Source organism: Lepidochelys kempii, chromosome 4, assembly GCF_965140285.1.
Source record: "Lepidochelys kempii isolate rLepKem1 chromosome 4, rLepKem1.hap1, whole genome shotgun sequence".
Taxonomy (NCBI): Eukaryota; Metazoa; Chordata; order Testudines; family Cheloniidae; genus Lepidochelys; species Lepidochelys kempii.
In genome coordinates, this window is record NC_136383.1 from 79,255,899 (window position 1) to 79,276,698 (window position 20,800).

At 42.3% G+C, this 20,800-nt stretch overlaps 1 protein-coding gene across 5 annotated transcripts in view; it reads right to left on the reverse strand.

Moving 5' to 3' along the window:
• IRF2 (interferon regulatory factor 2) overlaps nucleotides 1-20,800 on the reverse strand; it is a 65,117-nt gene that overhangs the window by 44,009 nt on the left and 308 nt on the right. Inside the window, exon 2 of one of the 5 annotated variants that reach the window (XM_073341779.1) lies at nucleotides 8,862-9,112. The exons of 2 other annotated variants lie outside the window; for them this stretch is intronic. In XM_073341779.1, coding sequence (XP_073197880.1) covers nucleotides 8,862-8,888 — 27 coding nt within the window. In that variant the 5' untranslated portion in view covers nucleotides 8,889-9,112. Of the gene's footprint in view, nucleotides 1-8,861; nucleotides 9,113-20,261; nucleotides 20,797-20,800 lie in introns of those variants that run through there. 2 more of the 5 variants (XM_073341782.1, XM_073341781.1) reach the window with 2 other exon arrangements.

Consider the following 20,800-nt stretch of genomic DNA (forward strand, 5'->3'; position numbering starts at 1 on the left):
TCTAGGTATCCACAAAGCCTCACTGCAACCATTACCTGTAATAGGAGAAGCATTCTATCGGGTTGGCATAGACATTACTGGTCCACTCCCTAAGCCAGTGGCTCTCAGCCTTTCCAGGCTATTATATCCCTTTCAGGAGTCTGATTGGTTTCACGTACCCCCAAGTTTCACCTCACTTAAAAACAACTTGCTTACAAAATCAGACATAAAGATACAAAAGTGTCACAGCCACACTATTCCTGAAATATTGCTTAGATTCTCATTGTTACCATAGAATTATAAATCAATTGGAATATAAATACTGTACTTGCATTTCAGTGTATAGTATATAGAGCAGTATAAACAAGTTGTTGTTTGTATGACATTTTAGTTTGTACTGACTTCACTAGTGCTTTTTATGCAGAGTGTTCTAAAAGTAGGTGAAATATATAGATGAGTTGATGTACCCCCTGGAAAACCTCTGTGTACCCCCAGGGGTTCACATACCCCTGGTTGAGAAACACTGCCCTGAACCATCCAAAAATGGGAATAAATATATATTGGTGGTAGACGACTTCACTGGCAGATACCCAGAGGCAGTGGCCCTAGCTAATATAGAAGTAGAAACTGGCAAGTGCATTCGTTTCCATAATTAGTAGGGTGCATTTTCAAATAGAACAGGGGTGGGCAAAACTTTTGGCCCAAGGGCCACATCTGGGTGGGGTAATTGCATGCAGGGCCATGAATGTAGGACTGGGGCAGGGGGTTGGGGTGCGGTGTGCAGGAAGGGGCTCAGGGCAAAGGGCTGGAGCGGAGGAGGGGTGCGGGGTATACAAGGGGGTTCAGGGAAGGGGGTTGTGGTGGAGGGAAACGTGCGGAGTGCAGGAGGGGGCTCAGGGCAGGGGTTTGCAGTGCAGGAGGGGTGCAGGGTGTGGCAGGGGGCTCTGGCCCAGCACCAGAGGGGTGCAGGAGGGGTTTGGGGTGCAGGCTCTGGCCCGGCGCCGCTTAACTGGAGCGGCTCCGGGGTGGCAGTGGTGCATACCAGGGCCAAGGAAGGCTCCCTGCCTGCTTGCCTGCCCTGGCCCCGCACCTTGCCGCTCCCTGAAGTGGCCGACACCACATCCCTGCGGCCCCTTGGGGATAGGGGGCAGAGGGCTCCGCATGCTGCCCTTGCCTGTGAGTACCTCCCCTGAAGCTCCCATTGGCCGTGGTTCCCCATTCCCATCCAACGGAAGCTGCGGGGGGTGGTGTCTGCAGGCGAGGGCAGAACACAGAGCCCTCTGCTCCTTCTCCATCAGGGGCCGCAGGGATGTGGTACCAGCCGATTCCAGGAGCAGCATGGAGCCCACGGTGTCACGGGGGTGGCAATCCCCTGGACCGGATACAGCCCGCATTGGGCTGTAGTTTGCTCACCCCTGAAATAGAAATACGACCAGATTGGGGGTCAAATTTCATGGCCCACATATTCTCTGAACTGTGGAAAATTAAAGTCTGCCCCATATCATCCAGAAACAAATGGGTTAGTGGAAAGATTTCATGGGACATTTAAATCCATACTAACAATGTATGTAGACAGGAAGGCAAGGGACTGGGGTACGCTACTGACTTTCCTATTGTTTGCTTACGGAAAGGTATCCCAAGAATTGACAGGGTTTTCTCCATTCAACCTCCTATATGGAAGGAAGGTCACAGGCCCCCTACACCTGGTCAGAAATTTGTGGGAAGGTAACACTGACTCAGAAGGGGAATGAGTGAATGAACCGGTATCTAAATTCAGGGCAGAGCTAAAAACCAGTATGGAGCTGGTACTGCATAATGTTGAAAAAAGCCAAGCTATACATAAAGGGTGGCATGACAAAAAAGCAAGTAAAAGAGCCTTTGATGCAGGTGAATTGGTTCTGGTATTAGTCCCTGTATAAAGCATAAAATGCAGAACTCCCAGGAGGGCCCTCTGAGGTGACAAGGAGACTAAGTGAAATCACTTGCAATGTACAGAATCCCTATAGTCAGAGTGTACCCCTAACTGTACATATTAACTGATTGAACATTTACTATAACAGAGACGCTTATAGCAAATGTAATATGCTATGCAGATGAGGACCACAGAGTATTGCCTCTCCTACATGTAATGTCTGGGAGTAAGGGGAAGACCCCTAAGAGTATGTCTATACAGCAAATAAAAACTCATGGCTGGCCCATGCCAGTCAACTCGGACTGGAACTGTGGGGCTGTTTCATTGCTGTGTAGACTTCCAGGCTTGGGTCGGAATCTAGGCTCTAGGACCCTAGGATACTGCATTTGTTTACCAATTTTGGACTTTCTGAGTTTAAGGTACTACCCTTCAGATTAATTAAATGCAGGAGCCACATTCCAGAAGCTGACCAAGCAGGTGCTACATGGGTTCCAGGAGTCTGCACTCCACTGTAGATGATATTGCTATATTTACCACCACCTGGGAGGAACACAAAACACATGTGGCAAGGGTGTTGAAAAGCCTCAAGGATGCAGGTCTCACAATCAAGGTGTCAAAGTGTACAGTTGTGCAGCAAATCTTTCTTACCTGGGTCATTGGATAGGTGGAGGCCAAATCCAACAAGATTCCCTGAAATAGGAAGCTACTGTGAATTGGCCTGTCCCCAAAACTAAGAAACAGGTTCAATCATTTATAGGTCTGGTTAACTATTACAGAAAATTTGTGGGCGGTTTCAGTGACATCGCTGCTCCTATCACAAGGACTATACCAGAAAACAAAATCAGAAAAAGTGGCTTGGTCAGATGCCTGTCAAAAGGGTTCTGATAAGAGCAAAAGAAATTGTGTCAAAGACGCCCATTTTGGCTAGTCCAGGGTTTTTTTTAAAAAAAACATTTAAATTGTGTACTGAGGTGTCCAACACAGGACTCAGAGCTGTATTAACAGAAATGGGAAGACAACAACAAGAAACACCCATTGCATTTCCAAGCAAAAAAACTCTCCCACTGAATAGAATTACTCGAATAGAAAAGTAGTGTTATGCTACTGTATCTGCTGTAAAACAACCCAGACCCTATCTCTTCAATAGGCGGATCATAGTGTTAACAAATCATTCACTACAAGTATGGCTCCACAGAACAAAAACTCCAGATTGCTATGATGGAGTATAGGTTTGCAGGCATATGATATGGAGATTAAATATATTGAGGGGTTGGAAAACGAGGCACGATACCCTATCCAGAAAAGAGGGTGTAGTAGAAGTGAAGCTTACATCATGGTCAGTGACCAAAACTTCAGCATCAGACTCACAAGGAGGGGTGCAACAATCGACTCCAGACACGCCAAAGGGAAAATATGTTTAAACCCCAAAAATGAGCAGTTAAATCAACTGATTGCATAGCGTACTAGATTATTGTTATACCAAGTAAGGTCTTCTATGAAAGTTTGTAATGTTCTGAACTTGATTAGTCATTATGAGATATGTATACAGACTGAGGTTATGAATCCATGTATAGGTGTATATAGAAAATAAAATTGTACTCAGAATTTATACTCCAAAATGCACTACACCTCATAGCATGGGGAAGAGGCACCTCCCAAGACAGGGATTTACACAAAACTTGCTTTAAGTAATGATCCATTGTCCAGCCCAGGAAGACAATGATGGACCATTAGAGTTCAGAGGAAGACACAGAGAAATCCAGGCTATCAAGTCAAGAGGGAATTTCCCCACTCCACATAAACATAAGTCACCACAGACTGAAAGAAAAGGGGAAGAGAAAAGAAAAAAGGACAGTCTTTCAAAAACAGGTTCGGGACTTAGGCTTGGTCTACTCTAGAATTAGGTTGAGAGACGTAGCACTTAGGTCAATGTAGTTCAGTCAACCTAGTGTCAGTGGAGCCTCATCACTGGGGACTCCAGCTTTCAGTGTCCCACAATACCCCACACTGACAGCTGGTGCGAGCACTCCTGGTGAGGATGTGCACCGCCTACAGAAGGAGCTAGTGGGGATGTATAAAAGAGATTTAATTACTGTGGTGGCCATATGTCCACATAACTTAAGTCGCCTTAATTTTGTAGTGTAGACTTGCCCTGAAGTTATTTTATCTACCCCCTGAGGGACAGTCTTATGGCAAATGACTGTTCATGAATGCTGGATCCCTCCTGTAGCCAGAGGGTATGCTGAGAAACTACCTCGAAGCAATAGGTAACTTAAATTAGAAAAGGGATTTTATTAAAGTATAAAAGCTGAGATTGCATTTTTACATTTTTCTGTGTAACTTGTGTGCTTTCCCTCACTATTTTATCTTTGAATCTGTGGTTTTTCTATTAAATAAACTTCATTTATTTTTACCCCAAGCAGGTCTCAGATGTGCAAACTGTGTGGAGTGTGCCAAAGTAAGCTGGTATCTGGGAGGTGCTTTCAAACCTTGGGGGCTGTGACCAACCAGAGGGGGAACATTCTGGTAATTAAGAACTTGAGGAGGATGTATTTGGGGGGGGGACCTGGAACTGGAAGGCTGTTGGCATCACCCTGTAGTGGAGTAATTAGACTGGTGAAAGACATCTTGTGGGCTGGCTACTGATGTCAGGGAATTGAACCACTGCCACACAGCACAAAAGCCCCCAAGGTTACAGGGCAGGCAGTGACAGAACCCCTTACCAGTCAGGAGGAGGGCGGGGGGGGAGGTCCCTAAAACATAACATCACAGATTTGATCCTGCTTAGACAGGGAAACATGTATCACTAGGCATGTATCCTGCAAAGATTTATACACATGCTTAATTTTATATACAGCACGTAGTCCCACTGAAGTCAATGGGGCACTCATAGTGCATAACATTAAGTACAGGCACAAGTCCTTTAAGGATCAGGGCCTAAGATCATGACATCAACAACATACTTTCTACCCCCTCAAATGCATATGATTGTATGTGGTATTTGCAAATACTTTCAAAACAAGCTCTAGCCCATGAAATTTTGATTTTTCACAGGTAATATGACCCACTAATATGACCTGGATTAGAAGTATTTTAAAGATATAAATCAGTATTTTAATTGTTACATACATTGTCATTTAACTTCACTTTTCAGTTACACTGAATTAAGACATTTGAATCTTCCTGACCCTAAAAGCCTCTAATAAAGAGAGCCCCCCACCTCCCCTGTATAATTAGTGCTCCAGCAAAGAACAGATCAGTTGCATCTTGAGAAATAGTCAAGTTACATACTTTTTCTTGAATAAACAAAAGAGATGAAAATATACATAGATCAACTTTAGGCATAAGCCTGTGCTCCCATTCTGACCGGCCTCCCCTCTACTACCAATTCTTGACCTGTCCTTCGGTGGGAAAGAAAATCATCCTAGAAGGTCAAACTGACGACACTCTGCTTCCTTCCCCAGACCCAAAAAATAGTTCTGTGTAGCTTGAAAGGTTGTACGTTCCACCAAAAGAAGTTGGTCTAATAAAAGATATTACCTCACCCACCTTGTCTTGCTTATATCCTGGGACCAACACGGCTACAACACTGCAAACAGACTGAAAGAAACTCTACCATGGAACCAGCAGCATGGGACAAATAAGTGGCAGCAAAATCTGGTATGCACATAGGTGTACCCATTCTCAGTGCTGCAGGGGTTAAGATTTCTAATGAAGTTGTCTGAAGTTCCTGAGACTGTCAAACTGGAGATAAGATTAAGGAAAGTAAACAATCTATGCAAAAGACCTTGGATTGTTGGACAACAGAGGTCAAGATGAAGGCAGGAGCTATGCTATCTGGCCTGTTAATCTCAACCATTGCTGGTGCTTCTCTTGTCTTATTGAGGAATATTATTGATATGTTATCAAAAAGGCACTGAGGAAACTTCATTAATTCCTTGGTGATTTCCTTATAACTCCTGGTGGAAGGAACCCTCACTTGGGTTCTTTTTAGTTTGAAGTCCAATTTAACAGACAAGTGGCATCTTCTCATTCTACAGAGCCACTCCCAGTGTGTAGTCAGCATTCTAGCTCCTCACTGCAGTGATACAAAAATATATTTTCCTGCTTCTTCCTCTTGTTAGTACTGCAGACGCAGCAACACGAAGCTGGATTATATTTCCTTGTGTGCATCACCAACAAAAATTATTCACTGCAGCCCAGAAAACGGCACATCTTACTTCCTCATTTATCTGCCACTTCTCTGCTTCCCTTGGTCCTAAGTCAAATACTAACAAAAGTACTCCAACAGTATTGTCATTGATCAAGGGAAAAAGCACTGCAGAGGTACAGGCTGATTTAGAACAGCACAGTGATGGCACCAAGACTTTAAGTCAGTCTCTCTCTCTCTCTCTCTCACACACACACACACACACACACACACAGAGGTAGCTTGAAAATGTTTTCCCCTTCTTGAAGAAAAAAACAAAAAACTAACCCCCAAACCCTCCCATTCCCTCAAAAAAAAAAAAAAAAACACTGAAGGGGCAAAGAAGGACATATCCCACGCGTATACTGAAACACACACATTACAGATTGCATGATAGACAAGTCCTAGAAACTGTACAATTTCAATCAACAGACTCCCCTTACATTCAGAGGCTATTTCGTCAGTCCAATAGCATCCCTGCTCCACCTAAAGAATGTTAACACTCCCTAGCTGGAATACAGACATTAAACATCAAAACAAACTATCATTTGGTTTCCATGCAAAGCCTCATTTTCCCACAGCAGAAAAGACAGAGCTGTTATTTTACAGTGATCTCAGGCATTATTAGAGAGCACCCTTGGATTGACAGGTTTCAGAGTGGTAGGCATGTTAGTCTGTCTCAGGAAAAAAACAAAACAAAAACCCCACAAGGAGTACTTTCTACTTGTGGCACCTTAGAAACTAACAAATTTATTTGGGCATAAGTTTTTGTGGGCTAAAACCCACTTCATCAGATGCATGCAGTGGAAAATACAGTAGGAACAATATATACACACACAGAGAACATGAAAAAATGGGTGTTGTCATACAACTGTAATGAGACCAGTTAATTAAGGTGAGCTATTATCAGCAGGAGAAAAAAAACCTTTTGTAGTGATAATCAGGATAGCTCATTTCAAACAGTTGACAAGAAGGTGTGAGTAACAGTAGGGGGGAAAAATGCATGGGGAAATAGTTTTTACTTTGCGTAATGACCCATCCACTCCCAGTCTTTATTCAAGCCTAATTTAATGGTGTCCAGTTTGCCAATTAATTCCAATTCTGCAGTTTCTTGTTGGAGTCTGTTTTTGAAGTGCACTTAGAGATTGTCCTGTTTGGCCAATGTACATGGCAGAGGGGCACTGTTGGCACATGATGGCATATATCGCATTGGTAGATGTGTAGGTGAACAAGCCTCTTATGGTGTGGCTGATGTGATTAGGTCCTATGATGGTGTCCCTATTCTGTCTATTCAAGGGGCACCATCATAGGACCTAATCACATCAGCCACACCATAAGAGGCTCGTTCACCTGCACATCTACCAAAGTGATACAGTAACTCCTCCCCCTCCCTCCCAGAAAGTCCAAGAGGGAGGAAGCAGAGAAGAGGAACTTGTGCAATGCTCCCTTGTAAAGTCGCTGCTCTTCCACAAAATCTTACATGCAGTGTACAGAGCAAGCAGCCAAATGATGTTATAAGGGAGTACTGCACAACTTTAAAAGAGCATGTTCCCTAATTGAACAGCGATGTAACTTTGAAACAACGTTAAGTGGGAGGACGTTATGTGAGGAGTTACTGTATATGCCATCACGTGCCAACAATGCCCTTCTGCCATGTACATTGGCCAAACCAGACAATCTCTAGGCAAAAGAATAAATGGACACAAATCAGACATCAAGAATTATAACATTCAAAAACCAGTTGGAGAACACTTCAACCTCCCTGGTCACTCAATTTCAGACCTAAAGGTTGCAATTCTACAACAACAAAAACTTCAAAAACAGACTCCAACGAGAAACTGCAGAATTGGAATTAATTGGCAAACTGGACACCATTAAATTAGGCTTGAATAAAGACTGGGAGTGGATGGGTCATTACACAAAGTAAAAACTATTTCCCCATGCTAATTTCCCCCCCTACTGTTACTCACACCCTCTTGTCAACGGTTTGAAATGGGCCATCCTAATTATCACTACAAAAGGGTTTTTTTCTCCTGCTGATAATAGCCCACCTTAATTAATTGGTCTTGTTACAGTTGGTATGGCAACACCCATTTTTTCATGTTCTCTGTGTATATATATATATATATATATATATCTTCCTACTGTATTTTCCACTGCATGCATCTGATGAAGTGTGTTTTAGCCCACGAAAGCTTATGCCCAAATAAATGTGTTAGTCTCTCAGGTGCCACAAGTCCTCCTTGGATTGACAGAGCTTAGATTTGTCTTAAAGAAAACCCACACTATGTGAATACAGTACACCTACACCTCATTCACATAATTAAATTTATCAATTTTAAAATACAGAGCATACCTCATCTTCTCCCAGTTATCTAAACAAATATCTCACTTGCATTAGATCATATGTAATACAGAAACAGCAACTCAAATTACTTCAACAGAGCTACACTGATTTATAGCTGCTGAAGACCTGGCTCAAAACACATTTAAATGCATTGTTAAAATGTTAAATTATTTAGGGTGAAATCCTGGCCCCATCCAAGTCAATGGCAAAACTTCCACTGACTTCAATGGAATCAGGATTTCACCCTTAATACTTACACTATATTTATAGATCTTATCAGTCTCAACTTGATTTGTGATATAAATTGTAAAGAAAAATGAAGGGATTTAACTTGTAGAAATGTCGTTTACGAACCTTTTGAGGGAATAAATCAATACCATGGCACAATATAGGTTTTAAAGATATACTAACAAATTAACAAAGAAAATAGTAACCTGGAACAACAAGGACTCCACTTGCATAAAGCCCTAGTCATTGGACTCTATGCAGGTGAGATGCCGAGGATTTGGTGAACTCCATCTCCCTGAGTTGGGATAGCATTCACAGCCCCTGCACAGCAGTTGCAGATCTCCAAGCCCATCCCCATTTCAGCCTTCTGTACCAGCCTATACACGGCTGACAAGAATACCCTTCCTGTGGTGCATTCCAGTGCAGCAGCATTCCCAATCCCTCTCTGGCCATAATCCTGCAAAGCACATAAGCACATGTTTGAAGTTAAAGTACATGCCTAAATATTTTTGCAGATTGGGCCCTCTGTGCAGCCTGTACACACTGTTTCTTGCCCTGGCCCTCAGCACCACAGGTAAATTTCACCACTATTGCCCAAAGAATCATAAGTTTTGGGAAAATAGATTCATAGAATAAAACAAGACCTCCATTCTTTCCTTTTGACTGGAACCCAAAGAAAGTCCTTGGGAATTTATATCCAGGCAAGGCACAAAGAAGAGAGTTCTTAAAGTCCTTGATCCTCAATCTTGCCTGGGTTAACAGGGTATAGATTATTTTCCACTAGTAAGTATATGCAAAAGCAATTTCTTTCATCCTTGACATGGAGAAACCAAGGGAAAAATTTGTTCAAATCAAGAGGAAAATCTCAAGCTTTTCAATTTCCCAAAAGAGGGGTTTAATGACTGACGTTACTGGGAGTAGAAGCAGGTCCCAAAAAGAAAGAACCATATTACTAAAATTACATAAAAATATTATTAAGGCAGCTTTCTTTCCTACATTATGTTACATCCCTCACTCTGTGTAAGCTCAAAACTTGTCTCTCTGACCAATGGAAGCTGGCCCAATAAAAAATATCACCTCACCCACCTTATCCCTCAATCTCTAGGCATTTTAGAAAATGGTGTTTCAAAGTTATTGCATGATCCTTCTAGTTAAATGCAATCTGAGTTGTACGTGCTCAGCACCTCTCAAGATGCTAAAGCTATGTCAGTCAATTTCACTGTGTAGCTACACCCTAAGGAAAAATATTCTTAGAGTGGCAAGACATTCGGAGAACACAGTATTTTATGGCTGTTGTGCAAGAATTTTCCCAGACCGATGAAAATTAGGAAGTATTTTGTTATGGCTCAAATCCCTTTAAAGAATCACTTCTTCTGTGTTGCCCACAAGAACTGAATTAATAACATTTTTTTTTAATTACTCCCTTGTCCTGGTATCCCAGTACATCCGGTCTTCTCTGTGACTGGCTTTTCAGGCCCTTTTCCAGAAACAATGCATCTGCTTAACTTTATACACATGAATAGGCCCCCTGAAGTCATTGGGACTAATCACATGCATAAGCACCTGCAGGATCCCAGCTTTAGACTGGTTTCAGAGTAGCAGCCATGTTAGCCTGTATCTGCAAAAAGAAAAGGAGTACTTTTGGCACCTCAGAGACTAACAAATTTATTTGAGCATAACCTTTCGTGAGCTACAGTTCACTTCTTCGGATGCATGGAGTGGAAAATACAGTGGGGAGATTTTATATACACAGAGAACATGAAACAGTGGGTGTTACCATACACACTGTAACAAGAGTGATCAGGTAAGGTGAGCTATTACCAGCAGGAGAGAAAAAAAACAAAAACCTTTTGTAGTGATAATCAAGGTGGGCCATTTCCAGCAGTTGACAAGAACATGTGAGGAACAGTTGGGGGGGGGGGGGGGGGGAATAAACATGGGGAAATAGTTTTACTTTGGGAGTGGATGTGTCAAAGACTGGGAGTGGATGTGTCATTACACAGTCTTTATTCAAACCTAATGTAGTAGGGACTGTTTCTGTTGGTCTCCTGTCCAGCACCAACCACCCAATCAATGTTTAATACACTATCAAGGATAAAAATAGGGTTTAAACCAAAAATCAAAAACAAAAAAAACCCCATGATCTCAGTCTCCCCTTAGTGCTGTTGTAGCAGCTCAGAGGGAATTAGTAAGGCTATGTTTACATTTCTGAAGATACCAGAGGAGAGAAAAGGCCAGTTTCAGTGGAAGCAATCTATGGAGTGTGTTGAAGGAGGACTTTTCAGGTAATTTAGCCATGGACTGAACCTGAGGTAATAATATAACTCATTCAAACAGTACTTGCTTCTCATGATTTGCTTTGTTTTCATAACATACCTTTCTCTGCAATACACAGCAAAGACTGTTTGCACCCTATACTAAAGTACAACCTAACGTTTGCTTAAAGGTTTCGTTTTATTGCCTGGGTGTGGGCTGTTTCTACAATTCTAGTTAATAACTAACCTGTACCTATACTACTGTCAAAGATAAGCATTCCTATCTTTAGACCACCAATGCCTAGCCACCTGGGAGGCATCAAACACAATCCGCTCATGAGATTGGGGCTCACTTCACTTAACTGAAAAGCACTGTTATTTTCCTGACACCTGTCTGGAAGTTTCATTATTAACAATAAGAATATGTTTATTCTTGCTCATTGAGTTCCACCTCTAAACTTAGCATTCTAACTAACCAGTAAAAATGAACACAGAATCATACCATAATTGGGGCCTGGAATGTTTTGAATCACCCAGACTGCATACTGAAAATGTTTCTGATGCATGGACTTATTTATGATTGCAAAAACAGCATATGAAAGAAGCAGATGTGTACACAAAAGACTGATTGAACCAGTGCAGTTATTACAAAGCTACCAGTTAAATCAAAATACTGAGATATTTATAAGAAAACTGCTTCTTTTCATGACTGTAGTTAAAGATTTGCATTAAAAGAAGCACCAAATATGAAATACTCAATATTGTCTCTTACTCAGACCACATGATGTAATCCTCCTTGTTGTAACAACAATGGCTTTTTCCACTGATACAGAATGTAGGAGGATGTTCTCTATTTTTTAATGTAGGGGGGGGTTTTTTTAGCAAATTTGTTGTTCTTCAGAGACTAACAGCAATAGAGAGAGCCTAACTTGTAACATGATAGCTATTTCTATCCTGAGACTTTCCTAAATAGAGATGATCTATAAGTGTCAAATAGACACTTAGATAGAGACCACCAAACTTATTTCACTTATGATCTAATAAGGAAAAAAATATATATCTAACTAAAAAGATTTTCATCCACCTTTCTTCCAAATTTCAACTCTCCAGAACATTCTTTGCATGCTAAGAATTTAAATTTTGGTGTGTTTGAATTTAGTGCATCTCAAAGACATCAGTCTGAAATCCCTGGAAACAGAAGTCTTCTGATTATCCATAGAACAGCTCCAACATAGACTGTGTAAGCTTCCCTGCACTGTCCTTCAACATAGACCTGGAAGGTCCATCTCTAGAGAGGAGACTAAGTCAGGCTTCATGTCTGTTCAGCACTTTGCTCCTTTGTTGAGATCCCAGCTAGCATGTGGTGGTGAGTTTTCTATTGTGAACACCTGTCCACAGGGAACTGAGTGAAATTCATTTCACATTATCAACCAAGCAGTCATCATCAGATGTAAAAATGTCACTTGTTACTACTGACCTGGCCTGGATCTGAATTGGTGACCACATGTGAAAAATTCTATATCCCGTTACCAATCCTATTAACTATTCCATTCTCAACATCCCAATAATTTTGAATACATTTTAAGTTACATAAAACAGTTGAATGGCTCACTGTCATCAGACTGACATGACTACTATCATTTTACTCAGTAAACATTTGTCATAATATTTCAAACAATTACCTCCACAAGTGAATAATACATATGGTATTGGTACATACACCTCAACAACTTCTCTTTTAGTATTGTAGAGTCACTGCATATACCTTCAGGTGAGAGAGAACTTGTCCTGGCCAAACTTTTCAGATGACAACTCCTTTCATTCTTTTAACATGTATTCGGGTAAAGGGACATTATCACGTAAAAATCACATGCAAACACTCAGTTATTCACCTAATATGACCTTAAATGATTTAAAATGACAATTTTTAAACTCAATTTTCGTTGTGCTACTTATGCTCTGTGTTTTCTTTTTTCACGTCTGTCAGCTGGAAAATAAAAGCCAATGGAGTTGGTTTCAGTTTTATTTATAGTTAGTTTCAATTTTGTTTATAGTCAGTTTTGTTTTCCGGTTTTTAATGTTGCAATGTTTGGATTTCTGACACTGCAGGGAAAGCTTATTTTAAAAATCTGTTTTCATTTTCTCTTCTTTCTCACGTGGGCTCTTTTTTTAAAAAAAAAAGTGGAAACATTTTTATTGGACAAGGTTTTTATAAAAAAACTTAATGTTCATGTCAAATTTAAGTCAACAATGTCCCTTTAAGAGGTACTATAATTCACATCTGCTCAAAGAAACATTCATTCTGACAATTTAACATGTGATCTTGAAACTAAGACCTGCCAGCCTACACAATGCAGGCAAAAGTTGGCTGCAGGAAGGGAAAATTTTAAAGGCCATGTCTATATGTACAGCACTGCAGCTGCACCAATGAAGCATGTCTGGTGAAGACGCTCTATGCTGACGAGAGAGAGCTCTCCTGTCGGCATAATAAAACCACTTCTGCAAATAGCAGAAGCTATGTCGATGGGACAATCTCTCCCACCGACATAGCACTGTGCACACAAACACATCAGTGTAACTTACGTTGCTCAAGGGAATGGTTTATTCACGTCCATGAGTGACATAAATTATGCTCGCATAAGCTGTAGTGTAGCCATAGCCAAGCTCTGTAAACTAGCGGGACAACTAATTTCTCCCCTGCCACATGGTACTACTTGGGAAGTAAAGTGTTACACAGCATGAATACAGGTATCAGAACTGGGCCTACAATGTCTGCAATTAATGTACAATATCAATATGAATATAATGGGGTAAAATCTGCCCTTGCATTCACACACAAGCTCCCATCAAGGTCATGGAAAGCCAGTGTACATATCCATAGGACAGAGTTTGGCCAATATCTTTGAACTGCAACTTTCTTTGGACATCCCCTAAGAAATTATTGATTCTTTTATTGTACATGAACTTTAATACATCTGAAAATGTAAAGACTCCTATGATTCTAATTTACTAGAAAAAGGAAGGTAGGTGGTTGTTTACAGTAGTCTACAGTCTAACTGCAGTTAAAAGTAACATTTAAAACTTCATGTCTCTTCTAAAATTTAACTCCATCCCTGACATCAGGATTCATTGATATCCACAAACTAACCTTTGAAGTTTACTTGAAAACAGATGTGCTAGTTGTAACTCTCCAATCTGCTCTTCTCATGTGGCAAGAAATAACCTATGTCTATAGTGAATTAGCTCTTCTAATTGCACCACAAAATCAGGTGAAATATGCTGCAACAACTGAATTTAAACATTATGTACAATTAGAGTTTAGTTTTGTATAATGTTACATTGAGTGAAACCATGTCACATGCAAGAGATTTTTTTTAATGCATGAATTCAAACTACTCCAAGTTAAAATGTCTAACTAATGAGTGTTGTTTCCTCTTGTTTTTTCCTACCCCCCCCCCCAGATGTTCTGGTTTAACTTGGATTTTAACTTGAAGAGTGGTCAGTTTGGATGAGCTATTACCAGCAGGAGAGTGAGTTTGTGTGTGTATGGGGGTGGGGGGGATGTGAGAAAACCTGGATTTGTGCAGGAAATAGCCCAACTTGATTGTCATGCACATTGTGTAAAGAGTTGTCACTTTGGATGGGCTATCACCAGCAGGAGAGTGAATTTGTGTGGGGGGGTGGAGGGTGAGAAAACCTGGATTTGTGCTGGAAATGGCCCACCTGATGATCACTTTAGATAAGCTATTACCAGCAGGACAGTGGGGTGGGAGGAGGTATTGGTTCATATTCTCTGTGTATATATAAAGTCTGCTGCAGTTTCCACGATATGCATCTGATGAAGTGAGCTGTAGCTCACGAAAGCTTATGCTCTAATAAATTGGTTAGTCTCTAAGGTGCCACAAGTACTCCTTTTCTTTTTGCGAATACAGACTAACACGGCTGTTACTCTGAAACCTGTCATAATGAGTGTTGTGTTTGCTGCAAGCTACCCCCGAGAGAACAAACAAACTAAAACATCAGTAGGTCACTAATTTAAACAAAATTGACTATCATTATGTTTAAAAAAAACCATATTTCTTTAAAGTTCAAAATTTCTGTAATACTTTCTCTCTAGACCATTAAGAGAACTAGAATACTTCAATCATTTACAAGAGGCTACATCTGAAAATTCCCATCCTGTTTTTAAAGGTTACAGGAATTAAAAGTGTTTTGAGCTCTATGAAAGGAAAGTGCTATGTAAATGCTAAATGTATAATTATTATGTGTAAATCATTAACTGGCATTTAAAGTCAATTTCTGTTTTTCTAATATTTTTTGTTGTGCTGTTGTAGCTGTCTTGATTCCAGGATATGAAAGAGACGAGGCGGTTGAGGTAATATCTGTTATTACTCCAACTTCCGTTGGTGAAAGAGGCAAGCTTTTGAGCTCTAGAGAGCTCTTCTTGGGTGACCTCACCCACTTTGTTCTCCTAATAGATATTTTTACCCTAATCAATGATTCTGCATAGCAACTTAGGACAGATCCTAATTAATAATTCAATAAAACTTTTGAAACAGTGGGGTAAATTCACTAATCTGATGATTCATTTGTCCTATGATTTTATCCACGTGTAATTAACACACAATGTAACAAAGACCAATTCTGGTTTATTACTCCCACTTTATTTATTTTCACTTGTAAATTTCCCAAAACATACTAGAAGGGGTTTTTAAGTTATCCACAGTCTTTCCATAATTGCTTCTTCCAATATAAACTTCTAATGCACTGAACAGCTAGCAAGTGTGGGGTTTTTTTTAAAGGAAAATTCTATATAATGTATAGTTTGTTAGCTGCTGGTCTTGTCAGCATGATTCAGACCCAGATTCTGCAAGCATTTACACACATGCTTAATGTTAGGTATTGTGGCACCTTAGAGACTAACCAATTTATTAGAGCATAAGCTTTCGTGAGCTACAGCTCACTTCTTCAGATGCATATCGTGGAAACTGCAGCAGGCTTTATATATACACAGAGAATATGAAACAATACCTATTCCCACCCCACTGTCCTGCTGGTAATAGCTTATCTAAAGTGATTTCCAGCACAAATCCAGGTTTTCTCACCCTCCACCCCCCCACACAAATTCACTCTCCTGCTGGTGATTTCTCACAAGGGTGAGAAAACCTGGATTTGTGCTGGAAATCACTTTAGATAAGCTATTACCAGCAGGACAGTGGGGTGGGAATAGGTATTGTTTCATATTCTCTGTGTATATATAAAGCCTGCTGCAGTTTCCACGATATGCATCTGAAGAAGTGAGCTGTAGCTCACGAAAGCTTATGCTCTAATAAATTGGTTAGTCTCTAAGGTGCCACAAGTCCTCCTTTTCTTTTTGCGAATACAGACTAACACGGCTGTTACTCTGAAACCTAATGTTAGGTATGTGTATATAGTCCCACTGAAGTCAAGTTCATGAGTTGTTGCAGGAGTGGGGCCTCAGTATGTATACCTTCAATACTGCATGGTCAGGTTACCTTAAATAACTCCTATGTCCTTAAATCTACAGTCATCACAGGACTTTGAAGAACTGAGTTTTTATTATGCTAATCTGTACTTAAATCCCTAACTTCAACTTCACAGTTACAGTCAGAGGAACCAAATAAGAGCCATACGCCTGTTCATTACAATACTAAAGTTGGACAAGGAACTGGTAATGAATAATTATCTTTTGCTTCTTTTTCTGCACAGAAATTGTCTACAAATAGACCAAGATTTTCTTATAATTATTTGTTATCAGAAATTCTTGGTCAGTGGCTTGTTCACAATCAGTTCACTGTGAATATTCAGTGTTCAAAATTTTAAATTGAACTGTTCTGAATGGACACAAGTCACATAGTAAGTTTCTCCTCTCTGACTAGATAAGCATAACTCAGAATTAGGCCACCACTGTGGACACACACAACTGCAAATTCAAAATGTGTTTTCATCAAATATTCTGCAATATTTGATAAAAAAGAATACAGTATGGGTCAGATTCACTCATATGGCTTGACTGCTTATGACATTCAAGCAACACAAAGCAGTCATAAACCCGATTTAACTGATCAATGATCAGTTAATCTTGGTTAACAGCAGCTTTACATAACTGAAGTGGTGCAAGGCAGCTAGAATGTACTAGTGAATCTGGTCCCTTGTGCCTACCGCCAGCAATCTGTAGCATTTATATCAAAGCAGACACCACCATGCTTTTATGGCTCTAATTTAAAACTTTGTGTTAAAGGTCTGAACAGCTCAAGAGCAGGGAAACACTTGGAAACACTTAACACATGCGGTTACTTTTATACACGAGTAGTTCCATTGCCATTGATAGGACTACTGGTTTGCTTAAAGCCATGTATATGCATGTTTAAAGGATATGGATACAGATTAGCAGAGAAGGAAAAGGAAAATAAACAGTGTATTATTACCTATGTCATGAGTTTGTTTTCTGGTTACAAAATTGCAGTGCAGAGTACAACATATTCATTGCTAATGCAAGTGAACACTGTATCAAGAAAACCATTGCTCTCAGACTGAACACTCAGCTCTTCTGCTGTTTTATGCCAGTATAAATGAATGATAATGTAGACAGGGCCAATCAAAAGAATACTATCACTGAAGATTACTCAGAAGGCAAACTTATGGTACTTAACACATAGAGGACATGCAAAGAGCAGCCCAGGATAGACAGGCCTTGTTCATGCCCTAAGCAACATCTGACAGCAGGGGAAAGATTCAGACTCATTCAGAATGTTGATCAATCTCACAGAAACTTTGACTCTTAACTGTGCTGCTTTCATAATTATGTCACCATTTTTCCAGTTACAGTGAATTTAAATGTTGGTGCAGTAGTGAATTCTCTCGTCACAGTACTAGGTAAAGCATTTACTGCAAGAGGTAAACTATGCAAGACTATTAAAATATTTATTTTAAATGTATGTTTAAATGTAGAAGTTGATACTTCATCTCAACAAACTGGAGTGCTAGTTTACAATTCCTACCATATCTAAGTGACTGCAATCTAAAAGTCTCTGCACATCAAATTGTGTTATAAATTACAATCATATAATAATTAAGCACAAAGACTATGACACTGAAAACAGTAAAACTCTTCTAAGTGAGAATTTGATCCTGCATGCTGTACAGAAACAAAACCCCTATTGTTGTCATAGGGAATTTTGTTTGGGAAAAGTGTCCAGGACATGGCCCCTGAGCCTGATGGTGTTCACTTTGATTAATAATCAGATCCTAAGCACATCACCCAGAATGTGCTAGTGACAACCAATATAAATAACACATTTCAAACATCAATACCAACTGAAAGATGAAACTTCAAGTAGTGCAAGTGTGGAATATATTTTTTTAAAATACAAGACTCCAATCCTGCAAGCTGATCTATGTGGGTGGTACTCTGTGCCTATGCAGAGCCCCAATGACTTCAATAAGGCTCCCTGCAGATACTAGAGATCTGCCTGGGTGAATCAACTTGGTAGCTTAGTGCACGAAGGGCACATGACAGAAATACTTTTTCAGTCACGTTTTACAGGACATTGCTGTCCCATTTATTTCACAATTCCAACACACACAACAGAAACGCAAACAAAAACAAAAACAAAAACCAAACCCAGTGTTATTATCTAGAGCTGCTTTTACAAGCATTTAATACCACAGTAATAGCTGCTATAGAAAGATCTTAGATTCAAAGTGTGTATTATGGTCATATAAAATCTTATAAAGGCAATTGGCCACATCTACAGACCCATGTCTCAAGGACATTTTGCTTCTGTTTATGCTAGGAAAATTACCCATACTTGTCAATGAGCATTTTAGAATGTAAACTTGCTGGGGAATGAACTAGGAATTTCTCTGTGTTCTGCATATTTTTGTACTCAATGCATAAGGCAGGTTCCCCAAGGTCTGCCTTGATGGGACTTCCTACAACTATAGCTATTATCAGTAATGCCTTGAAGGGCATTTTTCACAGCTTTCCCACTAGACATACCAATGTTGGAAGCCCTAGTATAGGCACCCACCATCTGCCACAGGTGTTTTAAGCACCCTATCACCTAACTGGCTCAATGCAGGTCTACTGACAACCATGCTTGGGTAGGAAATGGCAGTTTAGATACTCCAAGCAGGGCTGTTACTGGCCCAAGTTATAGACCAACAGTCACAAGAGGTCTCCCAACACTGCTAACAGCAGGGGAACTGAGCCAGCAAATATGTGGATCATTTTCCCTAGTACAGCCCGGGCTTTTCAAGGGGAAAGGTTGTTTGGCGGCTAGCACAGACAGGGCCAAACTGTGCTCTAGGCCCAGTGCACGTAGGTGCGTTTCTAACAGGGACGGGAGGGGACTCTCCCCCTCTGTTTTTGGGCAGCGCCAGGCGGAGGAAGTAAGCCCTGACCCTCATCACGTGCCCGCTGGAATACAAGCGGCAGCCCCCAGGCCAGGGCTGCAGCGCGCGGCCTGCAGCGAGTCAGGAAGGGGGCTGGGCCCGATCCACACGGCTAGCAGTGCCCACGCTCTGTCCCTCTCCCCGGCTGGCGGGACGGGGACAGCCAGGGTCAGCATCTCCGCAGCAGAGCCAGGGCCTGGCCGCCCGGCGCGGAAGGGGGAAAAGACCCAGGCGGCCGCTGCGACCCCTGCCCCGGGAGCGCCGCCGGCCCGCGCGCCGCCCGCCAGAGCCCGAACGCCGGCGGCGGCCAGTGGCGCGCGGCAGGCCCCCGGGCTCGGCCCCGCCATGGGGCACGAGAGGCGCCTCCCTCACCGCCCGGCGCGGGGGAGGGGAGGACGGGAAAGGAGGAAGTGCTGGGGCTTGTATAACAACACCGGGGGGGTGGGGGAGTGAGTGACACCCTCCAGCCCCACCCCCACCCGAGCCCCTGGCCCCCACCCGGCAGCCCCCGCCTGCGCCCTGCCCTTGCGCCCCCAGCCCGGGCCTGCAGCAGCCGCCAGGCCTCCGCAGGGAGCAGCGGCCCCGCGGGACTCGCGTCGCCCCCAGCCCCCTCCAAGGCCCCGGGGCCGCAACAAGTGCCGCGGCCGAGCCCCGCACATCCGGGGATCCGCGCCCGCTCCCAACCCGAGCCCGGCCCGCCGCTCGCTCCCTGGGCCGGGCGGGGAAGGGGTTACGCGGCCTCCCCTGCCCCGCCCGCGGCGCACCGCCCGGGGGGCAGCCGCTGCCCTGCGCCCTCGCTGTGACTGCCGCTCCCTCCCCCGCGGCTGCTGAGCAGCACTTGCTCCCGCTCGGTCCACGTCTCAGCCCGGCTCCCCTGCCACCAGCATCGGCCCCGAACCGAGCGGGACCCCCCGCGGCCGGGGTGCGGATCACCTGCAGCCCCCACCCCGGCTCAGCTCCGCCACTCCATTCACCCTCCGTGTGCCGCAGTGACGGGAGGTCAGGCTGGCGCCGCGGGGGTGGAAGTTGCTGCTTTTATGTCCCTCTGTGTCGTTTGGCGTCTTTTTCTCCTCTTGCCTTTTTCTTTTCCCAGTCCAGCTCTCTCTCTCGCTTCCCCATCCGTCACAGCGGGAGAATTAAATGCTTCCCTCCTTTGTTTCCGTTGTTGATCGTCTCCCCGCATTAGACTCAAAATAAATTCAAAGCCTAAACCCTGCTGATCTGGACACACGGTCGGTCTCGACGCGGTCCGAGACAAACACATCTCCTTCCTTCCAGTCGATCGCCTTCTCAAATGCAAAAGTGAAATTAACCTTCCTTTCCCTAGCAGCAGCTTCACCTAAAATCATATGATCCATAACACCGCTGACCTTTTATTTTTAAATCAATATTAATTATTTGAGAACAGGCACTTCCTGTTTGCCAAACATCTGTGTAAATCCACATACAGAGACAGTAGTAGTTAAAAAATT